Source organism: Oncorhynchus gorbuscha, linkage group LG03 (genome assembly GCF_021184085.1).
Source record: "Oncorhynchus gorbuscha isolate QuinsamMale2020 ecotype Even-year linkage group LG03, OgorEven_v1.0, whole genome shotgun sequence".
NCBI lineage: Eukaryota > Metazoa > Chordata > Actinopteri > Salmoniformes > Salmonidae > Oncorhynchus > Oncorhynchus gorbuscha.
The window spans coordinates 28,392,481-28,415,038 of NC_060175.1; the positions used below are offsets into that span (position 1 = coordinate 28,392,481).

The following is a 22,558-nucleotide window of genomic DNA, read 5'->3' on the forward strand; positions in this document are numbered from 1 at the left end:
AGCAGGCCAGAGGTGGATGAACTTTCAATTCAGAAAGGATGTTAGCAGGGAAAAAATACCTTATGACATCTTGTTTTCTTGATGACATTCAATTCAGCATTGAAAAAAATACATTTAATCTAGTTTCACCTGAGTGAGTCTGAGACCACTATGACGACGCACCAGATTCATTTGATTGATCTTTTTTTCTCTTATTCTAATGCCTCTTAAAGGTCCAGTGCAGTCAATTGTGATTTTCTTTTTTTCATATATTTTTCCACCCCGAGGTTGGAATAAAACTGTGATGTCTTTTTAGGGTAAGAGCTGTTTGAAAAAACAGATGGTAAATGAGTTAATAGACCAATAAGAGTTCCAAACATCACTTTCCCCTCCCAAACAGTCGTTCCAAAATTCTTGCTTGACAAATTGCTCTTTGCTAAGAAGAAATGTTGGTTTATTTTTGACCATTTAATTGAAAACCGCTGCGTTGGACATTTAAGGGGAAAGTAATTCTAATCAGATTACGTTACGGAGTTTGGGTAATCCAAAATGTACATTACTGATTTGAATTTTGGACAGGAAACTTAAGTATCTTAATGGATTACGTTTCAAAAGTAACCTACCCAACCAGTCAATAATGGCACCTAGATCTCTTTGTAACCTGATCTCAAATAACTGCAATGGGGCAGGTTTGAGCGCTTGTTTTTGTTGGTAATTGATATACTGATTTGTTTTCAAGTGACCTAGTAGTGTTTCATATTTGCGTCATTGAAGAAGAGATTTTATCTTTACACATGTTGCTTATATTTTTATGCTAAATCATTTTTAAGGGTATATACACATACATTTCATTTTAATTTCTGAACCCTTTGAAAGAATGAAGATATTTGTGCTAATGCCACATTAATGCAATTTAATTAACACTGAGTTACAGTGAGCTCAAAGCATTGGGACAGTGACACATTTGTTGTTTTAGCTCTGTATTTCAGCTCTTTGCTACAATGACTGAGGTTAAAGTGCAGACTGCCAGCTTTAACTTGAGGGCATTTTCATCCATATCGGGTGAACCATTTAGAGATTGCACCACTTTCTGTTCATAGAGGACCGAAAGTATCGGAACAAATTGACTTGTGTATTAAAGAAGTCAAGTTTTATATTTGGTCCCATTCTCCTAGCACGCAATAATATGTATGTCATGTGAGTCACTTTAATTGTAAATAAGAATAGAATGTTTCTAAACACTTCTACATTAGTTTTTCCCAATTGCTAAAACTAAAAAAAATTGCAAACTAGGCTGGTTTTATCAAAATACTTAACACAATTCACGCAACCAAAATCAAAGGCACTTTGTTCATATTACCAGATTTTTGCCTAACCAACTACACACTCTTGGGCATAATGAAAAGCACTCATCTTTAGTTTGCTTTGCCATAATACTATAATAGTTCAAATTGTAGAAAATTCTTCAGATACACACACACACACACACACACATGCTGTTGAAACATTTGTATTTTTTACCAAACAAGTCAGTGCAACATATGCACAGCAGATATATTTACTTTGGACTGAACAAAAATATGCTCTCACAAAAAAACAGTAAACTCAAAAAGGAAATTGCAGAAAAAATATATAGAAAAAAAGAGGCATGAAAAATAATTAGGCAGCATCTTGCCGCACAGCTGGGTCTGGCCATAAACGCCTCATCCACATCACAGACAATATCCTCCCTTGCCAGACATCGAGGGAAGAAGCGCCTTGAGTGCCTTATCCATCCCTGAATCGCACCCACATCAATCTCATCACATGCCTCTTCCATAGCCTGCACAGTCCTTTAGAAAAACAAAAAAAATTATAGGGCTTGGACAATGCAGCCTAAAGATATTTCCCCCACAGTAGAGTAAGTTCTACAATACATTTGTGCAGTTAGTGTATGACATCAGCCATTCATGAAGTAAACGGGTGTCACCCAACTGATACACTATGACATTGGGTGTACTACATAATGTGAAAGAAATGTTACATACCTGTACTCCAGTCTAAATGTCCAGATGACACAGGCGGCAGTAAAATGGCTCAAGTTGGGCTGCACTCTCTGTCCAGCCTCTCGCATTGACAACCCATGGTTGATGACATGATCAACTAAGGTTGCTCTGATTTCATTTGAAAGTTGTAGTCTTTGGCCATTAACTCCTCTACCCCTACCTTTCATTCTCACCCTCCCTATCTCATCCCCCCCCCCCCCCCCCGTGTGCAGTAAAGCAGAAAATGTGTTTAGACTTGAGAAGAGGTTTTGCTCTGTGTGTCAGTTTAAATATTTGTGCTGTGCATGTCATTTTAGTGTGTTAGCAGTTAGAAAAAACTCATGTGGATGCTACCATGATTATGGATGATCCTGAATGAATTGTGAATAATGAGTGAGGAAGTTAGAGGCATGAATATCATAACCCCTCAAAAATTCTGACCCCCCCCTGTTATTGTAATGTTGTATGTCTAACTTTCTCACTCATCATTTGCGATTCATTCAGGATTACATGTAATCATGGTAGCATCCACATGAATGTAGAAGTGTTTAGAAACATTCTATTCTTATTTACAATAAAAGTGACTCTAAAATGACACTACATTTTCTGCCCAAAAGAAATGTTTGGTAAATAATCTGAAACACAACCAAAAGAATCAGCAAATGCATCCAACAAAGTTGTAGTCACACATGCTTGATATAATCATTGGATGCTAGGAAACCCTCAAATTAAAGCTGACAGTCTGCACTTTAGCCTCTGTCATTGTATCAATTCAAATTTAAAGAGATGGAGTACAGAGCCAAAACAATAACAACTATGTGTCACTGTCCCAATACTTTTGGAGCTCACTGTATATGGTGGACTTCCAAGTCCTTGCTGCGATCAGATTGGTGAAGCCGTTATGATGGAGCAGAACAACAATTGCTGCACCAACCAGTGTCCTGGATTGCACCTCAAACAATTAGTGGCTTCCTCTTATCTCATTTCCTCCATATGCACTGATGTGAAAGTACTGGACAGGTGAAAACAAACACCTGGAATACAACCTTAATATCGTTGTCACTCAGCCAATAGCTTACAATGAAGTGTATATGAAGAAGAGACAAATAGGGAAGCCATTTTAGACTTCAGATGCACCTCTGGGTTTTTTTTTTTTTGGGGGGGGGGGGGGGGTCAGCAAAAGAGGGGCAAACAATGAGGGTTGTCTCACAGCACAGTATAGTCTGCAGTTGCTGTACAATTACTACATGTTGTTATTGGGTGACGCTTTGGGTCTGCCCTCCTTAGGCTGGGATGCAATTTCTGATGTGTTTGAAAAGGTTTTGTTTCTTTAACCTTCTGAAGACGTGGGGTTTTTAAGCACTTTTTAAGTCTTGCTGTGCCATTATTATCCTTGAGTATCTCTAGTAGTGCAACTAGAACATGATGAATCCACATTTCGCGTAGCCTGGTTATTGAGGAAATGCTGCTAATGTAATATTCTAAATGTTCAAATGTATAGACTGAGGTGTAACAGAAGTAGGGTCAATAGTACTTCGTTTTGACTCTACTTTAAGTCAGGCTCTCTTTCTATGACAGTAAATCCTAAATTGTTCAGTGAATGATCAAGTTAGTGTGCAAAATAATGTATGAAGTGCTGTGAAATATTACTCTGGTAGCCTTTTATAGCCGTGCTTTGGAGACCCAGACGATGATAACCGGTGTAAGTGCTGCCAGAGTGCCTGAATCTAGTCTTGGACAGTTACACTTCAACATTGAACGAGTTCCTCAAATTATTGGAAAGAATAGATTTCTAGAGTGTAGCTATGGCCTCAGGTTTAGGCTCCAGCCCAAATGTTGGAATGGAACTGGGCCCCTTTAAAAAGAGGCTTGAATGCATGTTTGCTTTGATGTATCTCTAGGCCCTTCAAAGTACTATTGTCACCCTGTGTAAGTTATCAGGGATTGTAATTGTTTTATCTACATTTATTCATGCTTTTAGCCTACATTTATTTGCTTAAGTTCTCTGCTCTCTGAAGTCTTGGAAATTCCAGACCTATGTGGGGGGCAACCTGTCTGATTGGGGAGTCTACTCTCTGCCTTTTTATTGGAAAGTCAGCCTTTTTACTTTAATCATTTGATCCCCTTTAGTTCCCTTCAGATAAATTATCCCCCCACCCATACTGTATGTAATTGTTTTTTTTTACATTCCCTCTCACCTGTTTTATTTCCCCATGTACCGTCGTCGTCTTTTCTGGGATGGCTATATGGTACCTGATTGTTGATACATTTTAATTAAATGTGATGGATGCCAATAAATACATTTTATTTCGGACACTGTCATTGATTTTGTCTCGATTACGCAAGACGCACACATTAAATGCTCAGAGCTTACACTATAAGCAAATGGGTATGGGATGGACCTTTTTTAGGTCAATTTTATCATTTGCGTCATCTATTTTTCATTTGATCTTGACAAGCTCCGGTCACCATTCATTGCGTTCCGTGCTGGCTCCGCACCGGTAGAGCACCGCCGGTGTGGACCGGGCCATAAAACGAACGCACCCAGAGTCTGCAACCGACAAATGAGTGACACATATGGTGGCCAATCATATCTGTGGAACAGAGTAGTCGTAATAGTTTTTGTGATTGGCTGTTTGTGCTGTACATTATTTTTTCGCTTCCTGTTTCGTTCTCTTTCTTTCACGCGTCCTTACTGCGAGGTAAATGGGTTTTCACCGGATTGAGTCTTCATGTACTATTACACGTTAAAATATGTTTTGCTATATTGGGTGAAAAATAATTTGTTAATTACAATAAACTACAGTACTATGGTAATATGGAAACAATTATGAGTTATTCTTAGTTTATATTCTATTTTGTCTGTGCGGCCTCCTTGGCACTTTGATTACCTCCATGTGCCACCATTATTTATGTTACATTTCAGCTGACGTTAGCTTGTTACTAATATACCGGTTCATCATAAAGCCACGTACATATACAAGTCGTAACTAGCAATAGAGAGAAGGTATACTCTTGGTATAATGTCAGCTAACGTTAGATGCTAAAGAATCATTATTTCGCCGTGAAACAGCTAACGTTATTGCTTGGAAGCTAGTGAGTGAATGACTGCCAGGTAGATTGCGTTAGTTACTAGTTACTGATGGGTGTCATTGATTTTGAACCTGCTGCATGTCTAAAATCATGTTTTATTTTCCTTAGATAATATACTGTCTTTAAACCAGCTGTAAAAGCGATCCTTCGAAGCACTGCAAAGATGCCGAGGGAAGACAGGACCACGTGGAAGTCCAACTATTTTATGAAAATCATCGTAGGTTGACATAACACTTGACTTTGAGAACAATGGTGCTTGGAAGTATAGACCCCCATCTTATGATTGGCCATTGACAAAGCAGGTTAAGTTACAGTGCAGTACTGCTCTTGTTTCCCCTGCAAACATCAACTAGTTTCCTACCATCCCTGTCTGTCTGCATCCCACAGCCGACAGGGATGCTTGGTCTCAGACCCGTGCACAGTAGTGAACTGGATAAATATTTTGCTTATACAATGGTAGAGGGTTTACATTTCCTCAAACTGAATTTAGAACAGCTTGTTTGACTAACTTGCTATTCTTTGCAGCAACTGCTGGATGACTACCCCAAATGCTTCATTGTGGGTGCAGACAATGTGGGCTCGAAGCAGATGCAGGCCATTCGTCTCTCTCTGCGTGGGAAGGCTGTGGTGCTCATGGGTAAAAACACCATGATGCGCAAAGCCATCCGTGGCCACCTGGAGAACAACCCTGCCCTGGAGAAGTATGTTTTAAACTAACATATTTTGGTCTGAATGGCTAGGTGAAACTTTTTTAAAATCTACCCTTTAAAAAAAAATATTGCTATTTGTGTAATTTGCGGTTTTATGTGCAATGTTGACATTGTTGCTGTCTCCACAGGTTGCTGCCCCACATCAAAGGAAATGTGGGCTTTGTCTTCACCAAGGAGGACCTGGCTGAGATCCGGGACATGTTGCTGGCCAACAAGGTTAATGTTCTTTCTGACCAGGCACTGTTTTGGAACCGCAGGTCTTCGGGTTAAATTGTCAACGTGGGGGGGGGGGTTAATCCAAAATGCCACCCTATTTGCTTTTATAGAGTGATACTTTTGACCAGGGCACTATATAGGGTATAGGATGCCATTTGGAACACATACAATATTATTAAATAGTAATAAATGGTATAGCCCTTGATGTAGAATCCCATTTCAGGAGTCTGCTTAAAAGATGAAATAACGATGCAGGATAAGTTACAGTGCAGCTTGTTCAGTTCTGCTCTGTCGTTCCCCCTGCACACATCAACTAGTTTCCTACTATCCCTGTCTGTCTTCATCCCAAGGCTGACAGGGACGCTTGGTCTCAAACAATTTCCTGTTGAATTTGCTCAGTCTCATGGGATGTATCCATGGACTCCACTCTTTTGTTTGAATAGGAGCCATAGCTGGATTGCCCCCTAACCTCCAAACCTCTGTCCCTCAGGTACCAGCTGCTGCACGTGCTGGTGCTATTGCCCCCTGTGATGTGACTGTGCCAGCCCAGAACACTGGGCTTGGTCCTGAGAAGACCTCCTTCTTCCAGGCCCTAGGCATCACCACCAAGATCTCCAGAGGAACCATTGAAATCCTTGTAAGTGAGGCGACTGCAGTCTTAAAACCTCGGGCAGTAGCTCAGCCAGTCTATGCTTAGTGGGCTCTACTTTAGACTAGTGGGATAGTGGAATTATATATATATATATATATATATATATATATATATATATATATATATGCCATTTAGCAGACGCTTTTATCCAAAGCGACTTACAGTCATGTGTGCATACATTCTACGTATGGGTGGTCCCGGGGATCGAACCCACTAACCTGGCGTTACAAGCGCCATGCTCTACCATGCACTCACAAGTACAGCATTACAGGAAAGGTAAAGCAGACAGTCAAATGTAAATGCTTAATATCAAGCATTCTCACCAATAAATCACATGTCATCCTAGCAAGCATTCTCTCGCATCAATCAAGTTTTGTTCTCTCCAAACCTAGTGAGAAAAACTGTATATATAGAATAAAGTGTGGATGTGTTTCTCTGAACGGATCACTGTCGTTCTTCCCTGGTCCTCTTCATGTTCTAACGGAACTGCAGGGGACTGACACGCAGACCAATCACATCTTTTCCGATCTCCGTCACCTGTGTGACCCTGCAGACCTGGCCTTTGTAAGGGGGGCAGTAGCAGGCCCCAGACAGAGGGCACTTCTCCACGGGGCGTCCACGGTATAGGGGCGTGTAGGAGGCAGCGCACAGGTCAAATGGATTGTGGGGGTCGTAGTTCAGCTGGTGAGCATCTGTCAGAGTCTTCTCGCATGCTGCCAAGATCTTGCGTGTCTGCTGTGCCACCTCTGGTTTGGGCCCTAATTCAAGCAAGCGACGGGCAAAACTGGCAGCTGTCTTGAAGTTCTTCAGTTTGAAGAACAGATTTAGTGCCGTACGTAATACCAGGACCATGTGGACTGGCTGGAGACTGCAGTGGGTGAAGTAAGCTGCCATCTCACACAGCCTCTTCTGCTGGTCCAATGTGTCTTTAGGCAACTTCTTCCTTTCTGTTTCCATGGTGAGGCCAACAATGTATTCTCTGCAGATTGTGATCAGCTGCTGAGCCTCTGCGATCTCCTGCTTGTTGTCGACCACCAGCAGTGGCACAGACAGCAGGATGGCGCGGAAGCGTTCAACGGCCTCCTCAAAGCGGCCGGCAGTGGTGAGCTGGTAGCACTGCTGCAGGCGGGCGATGAGGTCAGAAAGACGAAGACCCACGGCAGGCAGCCCTTGCTTGGTCCCACAGTCCTTCCAGTTCCTCTGGGGGTTGCCACGCAGGCAGGGTAGAGAAGGCAGGCCCAGGTAGCAGGTCCGCCCGCGGGACAGAGTCTGCATGAACAGCTGCTTATAGGGCCCAAACTGCACCACCCCAACCTGGTCATGGAGCAACCTCATGGCGGTCTCAAATGAGCCTGCCAGGACGTGGTCCACAGGGAGCTGGGAGTTGTTGCACCACAGCTGTGTGGGGCTCATGCCCTTAGTGGGCGGGACAAAGAAACCATCTTCAGCCCCTCCTCCAGAGCCAGCTGACAACTCCAGCTCTGGAGGAAGGTCCAGATCTTCCTCCACCTCCCAACCTCCTCCTTCCTCCTTCGCTGCACCTCCTTCCTCTCCTAATCCATCCTGGGCATCCATGAAGCCATCCTCATCCAGCTGAAGCTCTGCATCCTCTCCCCAGCCCTCTCCTCCTGGGGCATCAACATCCATGTCTGCAGCCATCTGACCAGCCTTCCCTTTGGCTGCAATGGCTCCCTCAAAGAAGCCCTTGGACACAGTAAGCAGGGGCCAGTTGGTATCCAGGGGGTTGATAGGTGGTGGTGGCTGCAGCAGCTGGGCAGTGAGGTCCACCTCAGGGACAGTCTCCTTCTCCAGGTCAAATGTCTCTTTCAGGGATTCTGCCTCTTCGTCCATCCCGTGGGTAGCAGCAGTCAGATATGCCAGTGACTTCTGGCCACAGTTCTTCAGTATGCGAACTCTCTCGCTGACGTCCCCCAGATACAGAGCACCCTGGTAGTGTCCACTCATGTCCTTCCTGATCTCAGCGATCTTCATCATCTTGCGGAGCTTGGCCAGGTTACCAGTGATGAGGTAGAGGAAGGTGAGCTTGTCAAAGTTCTTGGTCCTCTGATAGCACATCTCCACGACCTGGTGATGACCCTGCAGCAGCGCAGCCTCGCCCAGCCGCTCCCAGCGGCCCCTCTCATCCAGAGCCTTGGCAGCCTCCAACGCCACTTCAATGTTGCCACACTCCAGAGCTAGAGTGAAGCGGGTCTTCTCATCCTTGACAAAGTGCAGGGCTACCTCAGGGTAACCCTTCTTCTGCAGGTAGGAGATGATGGACTGGCCAACCAGCTTGGCGTTACGCACCATGTGCAGAACCTCTTCATATTTGCGGTTGACCAGGGCCAGTTTGAAGCGGTACTCCGTGGGGTCGATGGTCAGCACACGGGGCCTGCACTCACGGTCAAGACAGTAGACGCTGTTGCCTCTGACCCGGGTCACGTAGATGGGCAGGTCCAGAGTCCGGATGATACCATGATCACCTGAGGTGAGGGCGTATTTAATGTGGTTAGATGTGGTGTAAATGAAGACGCCACTCTCGTCCCAGGCTCCACTCTTCACACGGATGTTCTCATGGATGTTGCACAGACTCTCCAGCTTCCTGTTGCAGATCATAATTGCGTGTTTAGCCAGCAGGGCCACGTGGCTGGTGTCAGCACTCCACACCACATACTTGACCTTGGCGATCTTCACGGTGGCCAGCGAGCGTTTCTGCTGCACGTCGAAGAGGGTTACCCCATCTGCGTCGCGCAGCAGCAGGGAGCCTGTCCCGGCGTAAAAGATCTCCTCACAGCTGGGCACCTGCACCTTCTTCACAATCTCATTCTTCAGGTTCTTGATTAGCAGAGAATGCATGCGGTCCAGAACAGCAAACCTGTTCCTTGCGACCCAGACTGCAGTCAGACCGGAAGACCTCTTCCCCTCAGGAGCATCTGGGTTCTGAGAGTCGCTCTCTTTGGGAATGGCATACAGGTCATAGGTGCTGTTCTCCAGGTTGGTTGCCCTAGTGCAGAGCAAGACAGCATTCTCTGCGGGGTTGTAAGACATGCTGAACACGGGGAACTTTGACCCACTGCGCAGCTGCATGACAGCGGTGTCCTTGCTGCTGTTAAAGTCGAGCTGGCGCAGGAAGCGGTCCTTGACATAGTAGAGCATGTTGCCGTACACAGCATAGGCCGGACGCTCACGCTCCAGCTTAAACACCAGCATACCACTGTCATGACCAGCAGCAAATAGATTGAGGTTGGGGTGAGCCCCCAGCACCCAGAAGCGGTCGTGGTCCCTGCGGAAGGTCTGGACACCGGTCCTTTTGGACATGTCCCACACACGGATACTCTTGTCCTCAGAGTTGGACAGGATGAGCTCCTGGCGGGGGTGGAAGACAGCACAGGACACGTTGTTGTAGTGGCCCCTGCAGGTGTCCAGTTCCCACGCCTTGGACTCGTTCATCCTCCAGATCTTGACCTGCCGGTCGTCAGCCCCTGAGACGATGAGGGGCATGGTGGGATGGAAGGCGGCCCAGTTGACCCCACGATCGTGACCCTCGAGCACGTGTTTGACAACGGCATCGGATGCTCCGAACAGATCGACACCAGAGATGCCTCGCACATCAGTTTCTACGGCCCCGGGAGAGAGGTTCTTCTTCCTCAGACCGGAGATATCCCACACACGCACGGTCTGGTCCAGGCTGGCCGACACCACTAGGTCCTCAGAGGGGTGGGACTGAGCACACATCACATAGTGATTATGCCCTGTCAGTACACAGACACAGGTCCTGGACTGCCAGTTCCAGATACGTATTGTCTGGTCATCTGAGGCACTCAAAATCCATGGATACTCATGATGGAAGAAGGTGGTGCGGATGTAGTCCAGGTGCCCAAGAAGAGTGAAGAGGCAACGCCGCAGCTTGTAGTTCCACACCTTGATTTTGTAGTCATCTCCTCCAGACACAGAGGCTGTTGCTTGTGGAAATCAATTCCTCTGACAGGTCCATCATGCTCATCGAACTTGTCAATCAGTGTGCACATCCGATAGTCCCACAACTGGATGACTCCATTGTGAAGACTAGCAAGGATCCAGGGCCGTTTTGGGTGGAAACTCAGCCCTTTCACACGGGCCGACTTCGTCTCGAATTTGGTCAACATCACAGGAAAGCAATGATAACTATATATGAATCTGTCAAATTGACTCTGAAAATGTTAACCCTTATTTTTCGCAGACTGGTCTCCCAACTGCTTCTTTAGCCCATTTACTCCTCCCGAATGTTTCCTGACACGTCGACCTGAATTACATTGTCATCCTCTAAATAAGAGGTGTTCTTCAGTGATGAGACGATGACGAGTCAGAACAGGACACAGTCACTGGGTCAGGGTCATGTTCTGTGTCTGGGTTCAGCTCCCCTGGGCAGTGTGTCTTTTCAGTTGAAGACATTGAGGTATTTGTCTGAAGGGTTTCCTGATTTGATCAAGTATGTTGCTGGCTGGATAGGTAACTTTGAGCATGTTGCTAGGCTTTGTGTTTCATGTGTCTCCTACACAAGTACTGATTTGTGTAGGGTTGGTATTGTAATGCTTTCTTCTATAGAAAACAATGGGGTGTTTCGGAAAATGAAATAAACTGTAGACGGAAGTGTCTCATCCCTTAATTTCTCCCTACAGAGCGATGTGATGCTCATCAAGCCTGGAGACAAGGTGGGAGCCAGTGAGGCCACGCTGCTCAACATGTTGAACATCTCACCCTTTTCCTTCGGTCTGCTCATCCAGCAGGTGTATGATAACGGTAGTGTCTATAGCCCTGAGGTGCTCGACATTACTGAGGATGCTTTGCACGCAAGGTTCCTGGAGGTGAGGAAGCGCGTGCACACGACACTGCCTTGTAAAGATACTTTTCGTCCATCAATTTATTATTATTGATGCCTTGAATAGTAAATGAAGCTGACTAAAATGTAGTACTGTGTCTTCATTAAGTCTTAATTAGTTTCCCCTTCCTCCTTAGTCTTGACTCAATATTTTATGTTCTGAAAACAAGTGAAAATGATCCATTGAAAAGGACCGACACTCTAGCTGTCAAGTTCAGGAACGTAATTCTCTTCGTGTTTGAGGAAGCAGGATAAGTTACAGTGCAACTTGTTCAGTGCTGCCTTGTCGTTCCCCCTGCACACATCAACTAGTTTCCTACTATCCCTGTCTGTCTGCATCCCACAGCTGACAGGGACGCTTGGTTTCAGACACAAATTTAGAAAATATGTATTGAAACAATCAGACTTGAGTGAAGTGCTGAAAGTCGCGGTCATGCCTGTCCTGGCCACAACCTGTCCTCTTTCAGGGTGTGAGGAACATCGCCAGTGTGTGTCTGGAGATCGGATACCCGACTCTGGCCTCCATCCCCCACACCATCATCAATGGCTACAAGAGAGTCCTGGCTGTTGCCGTGGAGACTGACTACTCCTTCCCCCTGGCAGACAAGGTATGGCATCCCACCCACATTTTGACCACATGATATTGAAATGGATGACTGATCAAATGCTGGCCCAGTCCACAAACAAACCCTATCCCTCAGGATGTTGCTGTACGTCTGAAAGAATTTATAAGTAATATGGTTGTAGTTCCACCTTGCCCTCTAGGTTAGTAATGTTCACCACATCACTTATGCCTGTCAAATCCTTGATTGTAACATCTACATAGGGATAGGGGGCCACAGTTTGATTCTTGATTAGGCCACAATTGCGTGTCCCAGCTGCAGGATAAGTTACAGTGCAGCTTGTTCAGTACTGCTCTGTCGTTCCCCCTGCACACATCAACCTGTCTCCTGCTATCCCTGTCTGTCTGCATCACACGGCAGGCAGGGACGCTTGGTCTCAGACACCAGGTCATCCATTGGCACGTTATCTCCATAGATTTCTACATTTGAGTTAACATTGCTTCTCTACCCCCTCTTTTCCCAGGTGAAGGCTTATCTGGCTGACCCCACTGCCTTTGCGGTTGCTGCTCCTGTGGCTGTGGCCGAGACTGCCGCTGCCCCAGCCGCCGCTAAGGAGGAGGCCAAGGAGGAGTCTGAGGAGGGCTCGGACGACGACATGGGCTTTGGCCTATTCGACTAGAAGGTGGCCAACACTACTCTTATGGTTGCTGACCCAATTCAAGAAGATCATTGAATGTAATAAAAAACCTCCAGAAAATCAAACCACTTTTTGTGTTCATTTTTTAGCCAAGTGGCTGAGTGTAAAGTCATGTTTGGGCCACAACCTAATTGGAATGGAACACGTGAATGAGGTTCTAGTCAGGTCAGACTGTTCAATATGCGGTAAAAGAAAAACATCAAACCCTACCTGTTCAGCATATCCTGACCCAATAGGCAGGGAGGTTTGTAACCTGTGACAAAGCAAAAATCTAGTTTTCAAAATTCCTGAAAATATGTAAGCTACCCAAGAATATAGATGTCGATGAGTAAAGAAATTAAACAAATGCCATTGGGTAGACTTGCAAGGATTATGCAGAGGATTAATGAAGTTAAGAAACTAGACTAGTTAACCTCAGTCTTACATGTGTGTATTGTGCGTTTATTTGAACTGCTAGCCCCTTGGTTTCTCCCTCAGCCAGTGATATATCTAGGGTTGCTTGAAAGGGTAAGAGATGTTGAGGAAGGAGTAGATTCAGTTGTAAGTGAACACAATATACTTTATTTATATTCGCAGATGGACCGAAGGACCCTAAAACATGGTCAGGGTGAGGCCAGACCGAGTAGTAGTTGGCTTGGTCTCCTGTGCTGCATTGATGAGTTTTAATGAATTCGTCTCAGCAGACCGGAAGTATTGTGCAGTGCATGTATAGGGTGAAACGGATGGTGGTATTTGTGATGTTCCTCTGGATGCCAGCTCATGTGGGAGTAGAGTGGAAGGAGGTGGATGTTATCCCCAAGCAGGCTCTTAAACATCCTAATGTTGAGATGGAATTGTCAATCAGTAAAGCAGAAGCCATGGGGTTAATAAGAACAGTGAACATGTCAAACGGAGGTGTGATCATTATCAGAAGATGGAGACAGTGGAACATGTTCTATTTCAGTTTCAGAAATATGGGAGGGAAAGGGAGCAATTATTATATTTGAGGAGTAATGGTGTCAAAGAGCCAGGATTAAGTTAACTGCTTCAGAAATCTTCAGGGGTGGAGCATTTCATTTCCTTAGGGAGAACCGAAAGTTTGCGAATTTTCAAAGGTAAAAATCTGTCCTCCTGCCCCTGAACAAGGCAAATAATTTGTTCGTAACGGACTTGCCTAGTTAAATAAAGGAAAAATAAATGATAATATTGGGTAGGATTTAGACCTTCACTGTCTCTCTTCCACACTTCAGTCCATTTGGTGGTGATAATGCACCGTAAAGTTGGTAGCCAACCACCATATAAACGCCACAGAAGGAAAAAGACGAGTGGCAGCGTACTCATTGAAGCGTTCAGTCTGCGGAAGTACTACCTGAAGAAGCTAGCTGAAAGGAAAACGTCCACTATGGCTGAGGTAAATTACATTGATCGTTTTAACTATATTTAGGCCTTGACAACTAAGCCGTGTCTAACTAATTGAATATACATTTCACAATTTGGTGGCTGCCTGTACTGTGGTACTTGGTTTACTAGCCAAACAAGATGTTGTCAACAAATATGGCTAACGTTAGCTAGCCCAATGTCCAGACTGAGCCTTCTGTGTAGCTAGCTAGATAGATAGCTGTTAAGGTTAACTTAACTAGGCTAATGATGGACACAAATGATCCCATGATATTTATTCAATTCATGCTTTCAGGCGCACAACTTGCAGGACCTACAACATCAAGCAGCCGTCGCCTCCAAAGTCTATGTCCAGAGGGACTACAACTCGGGTACAATCTGCAGGTTCCAGACAAAGTTCCCCTCTGAGCTGGAGTCTAGGGTATGAGACCATACACACTTTTTACGTTCTTTAAAATTGATTTATTTTATTTATATATTTTATATATATATATATATATATATATATATTTTTTTTTTTTTAAAGAATAGATAATATTTTAAATTGCAACACTAACAATATTACACATCAATACAGGGGCATTCCTGTGAATACAGAACCCTCCCTCCCCAAAAAACAAGTAATATTTCAGGACATCATTAATATGTGACAAGGCAATGAGACATTAACAGACATTTAGATACATGACTTCTAATAATGTTTAAGTTTCACAACTTTGCTGGATTTCTAAAACTGTAACAGTTAAATGGGATTTTTTTTTTTACAAAATAAGGGATGTTTCAGTCCATTTACATTTGTGAATATGTTATTTGGCCACAAGAATAATAATATTAATAAAATAGTTATGATCGGAATTGCAAGGATAAGCATAATGCAAAGAAAATATTTTAAAATGAGGTTCTTTAACTTTTGACCATAGCATGAGAAGGTTACTTCCATAGCAATATATTGAATTATAATCACCAAAAATTACCTAATTAACTCCCAATTGTATCCACTTATTGTTGGATTTTTTTTTATCCATAAGATTTAAGTTATTATTTAGAAAACTTGGAAATGAGGGAACAACCTCATTAATATAAGTGTTCTTAATAAGTCCAAGTAAATTAAGTGGAATTGCTTTGCAAACCTTCATAATTCTCTCTGAGTAATATTAACCTGAAATTTACCAACAAACTCAAACTGCAAAAACTCCGCAGTTGTTGTCTACCAAATCACATTCAACATGAATACCCTTGTCAAACCAAAGGCATTTGAAACTTGATTTCCTATTCATTTTAATAACACTTATTGCAAATCAATGTTTTGTGGGGGGCAAATGTTCCTGAAAAATTGAATTTGCTGGTGAAACTTCACAATCACATTTCATTAGGAATTCAAGTCGACCAAGTTTAATAAACAGATTGTTAGGGATATGATGCCACAAAGGTAGGATTAGACAGACAAGTTCAACCATTTAATTCTAAAAGCACCCACTAATAACAATCAATAGCTTGTAAACCTCCACGATCATAGTCTTTCACTAATTGTAGAAGAAAGTAAAAGGGACTGACTTGTGTTGTTTACCTTTTTATGTAAATATTTCTAGATAAACCATCAGTCTTGGACAAAAGAATGCGACCCAAATTTAAGATCACATTGCAGCCACTGACTTAATGAAACTCATGGCTTTAATTCTGTATCGATGTTTAAAGATTCTTTATCTGATACATTTTTAGTGAAAACAATTCCTAAATATTTAACTTCCTTTTTAACCGGTATGGAGGCAATGTTGACGGAGTCACAGCAACAAATGTGATCTCATACCAATTCATTCAGGTTGAGAGTCAACCCAGAGGCCATGGAACGTTTCTTGATTCTGTCAATAGCCAAGGGAATAGCCACTCTATCCTTTAGGAAAAGAGCAGTGTCATCTGCAAATTGACTGATGTTTATATCTTTACCAAAAAGAACCTTCTTTAAATTCTCAGAATTGTTAAGAAAAACAGCTAGTAAATCTGTGGCTAAAATAAATAAGATGGGATATTGAGCAACCCTGTCTAATTCTTCTGGCAATGGAGAAACAAGGGGATGTGCCATTACTCATACCCACCGAACTGCTAATATCACCCTTATCACTTTATAGAGATTCTCCCCAAACCCAAAAGTAGAGTTCTAAATAAAAAAAGTTGTTCTAAAGTATCAAAAGCTTAAAAAAAAAATAATAATCTAAAAACAATAAAGCCATCATCAAATTCTAAAACCAATCGTATATGGTTATGGATACTCCTTCCTTTTAATGAAGGCTGATTTGAGTTTCACTGATTTTTATATCATCAAGGTCTTTTTTGGCATAGACATGGGCTAGTAACTTCCATCACGTTGTTGGCAACTGATTAAGTCTCCAATTGTCCAGGTAAAGAGTCCTTCTTTGGTTTGGGTATAAGAACTATTAGTCCCTGTCTCGAAGGGGGTAAGATAGCATTAGCAATACCCACTTTGTAGACAAAGCAATAACTCTCTAATATCAGGCCAAAAATGTAGCTAGGAGTCAGGCTATTTGTTTAATGGCTTGGTCCAACTCCAGTAATATCTATATCAGAATCGCATAATTTCTTAAACCTTTCTATAGGCTAAATAGTTATTAACTGAATCATTAAAGGAATCCAAGTCGCCTTCTGAAAGATGTGATTGATATAGTGAACTGTGGAAAGAGGTTTTTTCTTATTAATCACTTCAAGATCATCAGATATATTGTCACTTACATAAATGGATGTAATACTATGCCTAGTCTGCCTACTGTTCTCCAAATTAAAGAAATAAGATGTTTTTTTCACCTTTTTCAATCCATTTGGCCTTTGAACGGATGAAGGCACCCTGTGCCTTATCGTTGTATATGTTGTTCACATGGGCATTTAGCAAGCTCTGCTTTAAATCAAGTTTATTGCTCAACCTGTTAATAACAACAATAATATCCATCTGCTTGGATAATCTTTTCTAAGCTAGCATTTTACCAGTAGTGGCAGTATGGCATGACATCAAATTCTGAATGAAACATTTCCCATTTGTTAGTAGACGAGAGAGCATAATAGAGGCAGGTCTCTCTGATAAGAGTTTAAGTCTATAAACAAAATGACTTTTCTTTAAAAGAAAAGGGTTACATTTCCAGTATGCTTTAGTAAATATCTTGTCATTATCAAAAGGAAAGAATAATGGAACAATGGTGTGTCAGAGGAGCTGAGGAAATACAAGATTCATAAGATTGGAAGATAGCAACCAACAATCAATTCTAGATTTTAATTGTCTGTCACTAGTTGTAGAGTTGAACCAAAAAAATTGTTTTTAAGTTTTATTCTGTGAACGCCAAATATCTGAAAGGAGCATCAAGAGCAACATTATAATCATCTCCAAAAATGTTACCTGTAAAATATTTGTTTTTCAACTCAATTAAGACTTTACTAATAGATGATAAACAATTTTTTGGCAGTATGTAATAACCATAAATATTTACCTATATGTAACGTGATTTCTAAAACTGTCAAAATGTTAAGTCCGCATCTGAGGAATGTGTCTCCTTGAAATAAAAAAAGCAATTGGACTTTAATGAATCTTTACAAAAACAAAAAATTGCCTTGCATTTTTAAGCTGTTCTGTAAACCCCTGGTATGCAAGGATATAAATGAAAGAGAAATAGAGTTGTCTAGAATAAACAGGGGCCCTGAATAATATAAAGGTAGCATACGTTTTCAAACATTCTTGACGAACAGTAACGACCATAAAAAGGAAAATAAACGGATAGATTGTGTAATAGCACATATTATATTAATAGATTAGATCTTCAATTGAACTCTCAAACTTAATAAATACGTCGCTGAAAGCTATTCAAGCCATATGAAAAATAAATGGAGATTTACTTACATAATATCGATCTTCAAACACAATGAATAAAAACGGATATCTTAGTAAGCCATCAAATGAGAAACAAAAACCACAGTGTGCTTACGTTGGTTAATGTTCACATCCAAAACTCACCACTACAAACAGTATGGCCCTATGCAATATCACATATATGCGGTGTTCAGATAAACGGTTGCATGAATAAACTTACCAGTTGAAACGGTATATGGTTTCATTAGCCTACTACTGTATAAGCAGGCCAACTCGTAAAGCAAAATCGGTCAGTCACTTAGCTCCACCCTGTGGCCGCCCCTTCCCCCCCACGTCTTGCCTCATCCACTTGTGGCCACAGCTTCGAAAAGGCATCCCTGCCGCGCTTGCTCAGATCTTCTGCAAAGCGAATGCCCATCTCCTTGCAGATCGGCGTAAGTTTGGCAGCTCTCCACACCTAGACTCCCACGTTCCTCAATGCAAAGATAATGATGACCTGTCTGTGTCTTCTCCTTTCTCTTATCTCTGAGACGGTGTACCCTGAACATCGCGGTAGATCTTGTATCGGGGATATGGAACAAACCTTCCCAATAATGTCAATCACGATTCCTCTGATATTCTCACCATCAGTTTCAGGTAGCCCATTCAGTCTCAGCCCGGCAGGGTAGCCTAGTGGTTAGAGCATTGGACTAGTAGCCAAAAAACGTTGCAAGTTCAAATCCCCCAGCTGACAAGGTACAAATCTGTCGTTCTGCCCCTGAACAGGCAGTTAACTCACTGTTCCTAGGCCGTCATTGAAAATCAAAATTTGTTCTTAACTGACTTGCCTAGTTAAATAAAGGTAAAATTAAAAAATAAAAATCTGCACTTATATCGATCCTGTTCAGCACTGGCTGTGGGCAGCTCCTCGTTTTCTTTTGTCAGGGCATCAACTTTATTTTTCAACAGTTTTGCATCATCTGGCAATATTAATGCCCGCTGCATTAAACTCTGTAGTTTTGGAAACGTTTGCAATTGGGAGGGTAATTTTATGAAACCTCTCAAAGCCATTAAGCCAATCTTGTTCGTCAAATTTCTTGTTTAAACCCTGGATTGCCTCGAAGATGGTATCATTGGTGATAGGCCGATGGTTGATCCTTCCCGGGGTCACTTTCTCGTAGTCTCTTCAGGTTGGAGGGTTTCAAAGGGGTTATTTGGACACCTGTACAGAAGACTAATTTCTCCGACCTCTGTACCATTACTTCTGGGGTAGTTTCAAAATATTCCATATAGTTGATAGGATCTACCATGTTTACGACAGCTCCCTCTACATTTTGCTAGCTTCCATCTCCGCTAATGTTACAATACTAGCTAGCTAGGGTTGGCTGAACTTGCTTGACGTATAAGAAAGTGGAAAAGTGATTCAGTAAACCATCAAACTAATAAAAAATGCAAAAAAGACAGCAACAATGTTTTAACTGAAAATTAGGGCTTGAATTCAATTTTAAAGTTCAGGAGCTCAGTTTAAAGTGACCACTCACTCCGCCATCTTGTCCCTGGCCGTCGACCACACACACAGCTACTAAGCAGACCGCTGTTCAAATAGAATTGTCATACATTCCTTCAGTTTGTGTAGTCAGTGTACTTTTCCATTATTGCTCAGTGACTTTGGTCGTGCAGAGCTCTTACTGAGGGGTTGATGGGCATACTTTTTTTCAGGTTGACAGGCAACAGTTTGAGGAGACGATGCAGACGCTCAACAACCTCTATGCTGAGGCTGAGAAAATTGGTGGCAAGTCTTACCTGGAGGGCTGCTTGGCCTGCATGACCGCCTACACGATCTTCCTCTGTATGGAGACCCATTATGAGAAAGTAGGTCCCTCAGTCTTCTCCATAGAAGTATGCAGGCCAAGGGTTAGTCCCTGTGAACCAGGGTCTAAAGTAGTGCACAAACTATATTGGGAATATGTTGTTATTTGGGACTGAACCTATGTTTTATGACGTGGCCATATTAGGTGTATTTTTTTATTTTATTTTTTAGGCCAAGCCATGAATTGGTGAAATGGCTTACTTTCTTTGTCTCTAGGTATTGAAGAAGATCGCTAGGTTCATCAAGGAGCAGAATGAGAAGATCTACGCTCCTCTGGGACTGCTGCTTACGGACCCAATGGAGAGAGGTCTCAGGGTTGTATCCTTTACTGTCCCAGAGGCTCACACTAACAAAGGTTGCTTCCCAAATGCCACCATAACCCCTTTATATTTTCCTTGGGCTCTGGTTAAAAGTAGTGCACTGTAAAAGGAGTAGGATGCCATTTGGGATGCATAGCTAGACCTTATGTAACTTCCTTAACTAACCCCTCCCCAGGTTGAAATCACCATCTTTGAGGATCGAAGCATTGGCTCCGGAAGATAAACCACACCAAAGGTGAGTGTTTTCTCTGACATTCACCTCATTTAAATAAGATGTTCTCTCATCCTGTTAACTCTAACAGGAGATACCAATGGAAATAAGTTTCATAGCAACCTCACAAGAGCTTAGTGTCTAAATAACTAGAAAGAATATAATAATATTGACTTGGAGATACTGTCAAATGATATGTCTGGACTTACATTCCCTATGGTTAATGAGCAGCAATGTTCAGATAAGCAATGTTATTTGACAATTCCACTGCACCCTGGCTCCAGCTGTCAGGACTACCTTCACACTATTGTTAATTTGAAGTGTTTTTGTTTTTGCTCTTATGCAGGATGGCCTATTTCACCTGGTGCTTCCCAATTGTCTCACCACACCATCAATGATTCCTTATGGATGTAGATATAATTGTTTTTATTTATTTCACATACGAGATGGGAAATGTGCGCTAGTAGCCTATATTCCAGAGAGACCAACACTCCCTGTTTTTACATGTTTATTGAGATGATTCATTTTAACGTGAAGTCTTATTCTAGTTAAGCAAGATCACACCTTTAGTATGAAGGGTGCCATTTTGTTTTATATTGACATTTTTTAAACCTTACTCGTAATTAAAGGTGCACTGTGTAATAGGTCAATGCAAATAGCCCTTAAAGGTATGTTTCACAAGTTTTTAAACCTGTGTTTAAAAATATCCTCTCTGCTTCACCAAAATGTACATAATTAGTCAAATGGTTCCTTACCTTGACAGTAGTCTATGGGCCAGGAGAAACTATAATCTGCCACAATTCAGATGTTTACTTTAGCAAATACAATGAGAGGGAATGGAGCAGTGCTAGCATGTTCCAAACTCATGGATTCTCGTTCCTGGAGTTTACAAACGATAACGATGTACAGTAACATAGCACATTTTCTGAGTTATGGTTTGCTACTTCAGGTACTTCTAAGAGCGTCTGCTAAATGACTTAAATGTAAATGTACTTCTCAAAAACCAACTATAAGCTTTTGCTAAAATGTTGCTGCTCCTTTTGTATGTATAATGAACAAAAATATAAATGCAACTATTTCAACGAAATTACTGAGTTACAATTCATATAATGAAATCAGTCAATTGAAATAAAATAATTAGGTCCTAATCTATGGTTTTCACATGACTGGGCAGGGGTGCATCCATGGGTGGGCCTGAGAGGGCATAGGCCCACCCACTGGGGAGCCAAGCCCAGCCAATCAGAATTAGTTTTTCTCCACAAAATGGCTTTATAACAGACAGAAATATTTCTCAGTTTCATCAGCTGTCCGGGTGGCTGGTCTCAGACGATCCCGTAGGTGAAGAAGCCGGATGTGGAGGGCCTCGGCTGGCGTGGTTACATGTTGTGAGGCCGGTTGGACGTACTGCCAAATTCTTCAAACAATGTTGAAGGCGGCTTATGGTAGAGGAATGAACATTAACTTATTTGGCAACAGCTCTGGTGTAAATTCATGCAGTCAGCATGCCAATTGAGACATTGGTGGCATTGTTTTGACAATATTTTGGTGGCCTTTTATTGACCCCAGCACAAGGTGCACCTGTGTAATGATCATGTCGTTTAATCAGTGTCTTGATATGTCACAAGTGTCAGGTGGCTGGATTAACTTGGCAAAGGAGAAATGCTCACTAACAGGGATGTAAACAAATGTGTGCACAAAATTATAAATGTTTTTGTGTATGGATCTTTTATTTCAGCTCATGAAACATGGAACCAACACTTTACATGTTGCGTTTATAATTTTGTTCAGTATAATTGTCAGAAGATAACATATTGATTTGGTGTGTGTGTACTTTTGATCACCTTGTAGGCTATTTGATGTGAACTTGTTTCGTATGCAGCATTGTGTGGGTTTGTATTATGGTTTCAGTTCTATAGTGACAGTTCACCAGTGTTTAAGCACACAGGTTGCCTGTTATTGCCAATAAGAATCAGGTTTTCACATTAGGTAGTTTTAATTTATTTAGCTTGACTAAATGTGAATTGACAGGAATTGTGACTCCAACCCCGACTGTGGTTCAACATAATTATGGAGTTTCTAGACTACCCCCTATCCTTGTTTGATATTGTCCAATATGTGTAAATAATTATTGACCGCGAAAC

At 42.3% G+C, this 22,558-nt stretch overlaps 2 protein-coding genes, 2 non-coding genes and 2 pseudogenes across 6 annotated transcripts; 5 read left to right on the plus strand and 1 right to left on the minus strand.

Moving 5' to 3' along the window:
• The first annotated feature begins 4,654 nt into the window (after nucleotides 1-4,654).
• On the plus strand, nucleotides 4,655-12,857 carry LOC124030183 (60S acidic ribosomal protein P0). The gene is made up of 8 exons (XM_046341636.1): nucleotides 4,655-4,705; nucleotides 5,205-5,313; nucleotides 5,622-5,797; nucleotides 5,935-6,022; nucleotides 6,513-6,659; nucleotides 11,333-11,518; nucleotides 12,000-12,140; nucleotides 12,619-12,857. The coding sequence occupies exons 2-8, from the start codon at nucleotides 5,260-5,262 to the stop codon at nucleotides 12,772-12,774; spliced, it is 948 nt and encodes a 315-aa protein (XP_046197592.1). The 5' UTR covers nucleotides 4,655-4,705; nucleotides 5,205-5,259; the 3' UTR covers nucleotides 12,775-12,857.
• LOC124032474 lies at nucleotides 6,272-6,400 on the plus strand. Its single transcript, XR_006838286.1, has one exon. It is a non-coding gene; the product is annotated as a small nucleolar RNA SNORA63 (small nucleolar RNA).
• LOC124030173 lies at nucleotides 6,929-10,953 on the minus strand (annotated as a pseudogene). Its single transcript, XR_006837915.1, has one exon. The product of XR_006837915.1 is annotated as a coatomer subunit alpha-like (transcript).
• On the plus strand, nucleotides 10,993-11,124 carry LOC124032473 (annotated as a pseudogene).
• LOC124032475 lies at nucleotides 11,777-11,905 on the plus strand. The gene has a single exon (XR_006838287.1). It is a non-coding gene; the product is annotated as a small nucleolar RNA SNORA63 (small nucleolar RNA).
• A 697-nt stretch (nucleotides 12,858-13,554) lies between the features above and the next one.
• LOC124030232 (golgin subfamily A member 7-like) lies at nucleotides 13,555-21,766 on the plus strand. 2 transcript variants are annotated; one of them, XM_046341663.1, is made up of 7 exons: nucleotides 13,559-13,886; nucleotides 14,022-14,182; nucleotides 14,465-14,590; nucleotides 19,736-19,888; nucleotides 20,103-20,204; nucleotides 20,382-20,441; nucleotides 20,764-21,504. In XM_046341663.1, the coding sequence occupies exons 2-6, from the start codon at nucleotides 14,039-14,041 to the stop codon at nucleotides 20,427-20,429; spliced, it is 573 nt and encodes a 190-aa protein (XP_046197619.1). In that variant the 5' UTR covers nucleotides 13,559-13,886; nucleotides 14,022-14,038; the 3' UTR covers nucleotides 20,430-20,441; nucleotides 20,764-21,504. The 2 variants fall into 2 exon arrangements, with proteins under 2 accessions (XP_046197623.1, XP_046197619.1); XM_046341667.1 differs by lacking the exon at nucleotides 20,764-21,504 and adding an exon at nucleotides 21,713-21,766 and having other exon boundaries at nucleotides 13,555-14,182.
• The last annotated feature ends 792 nt before the right edge of the window (nucleotides 21,767-22,558 follow it).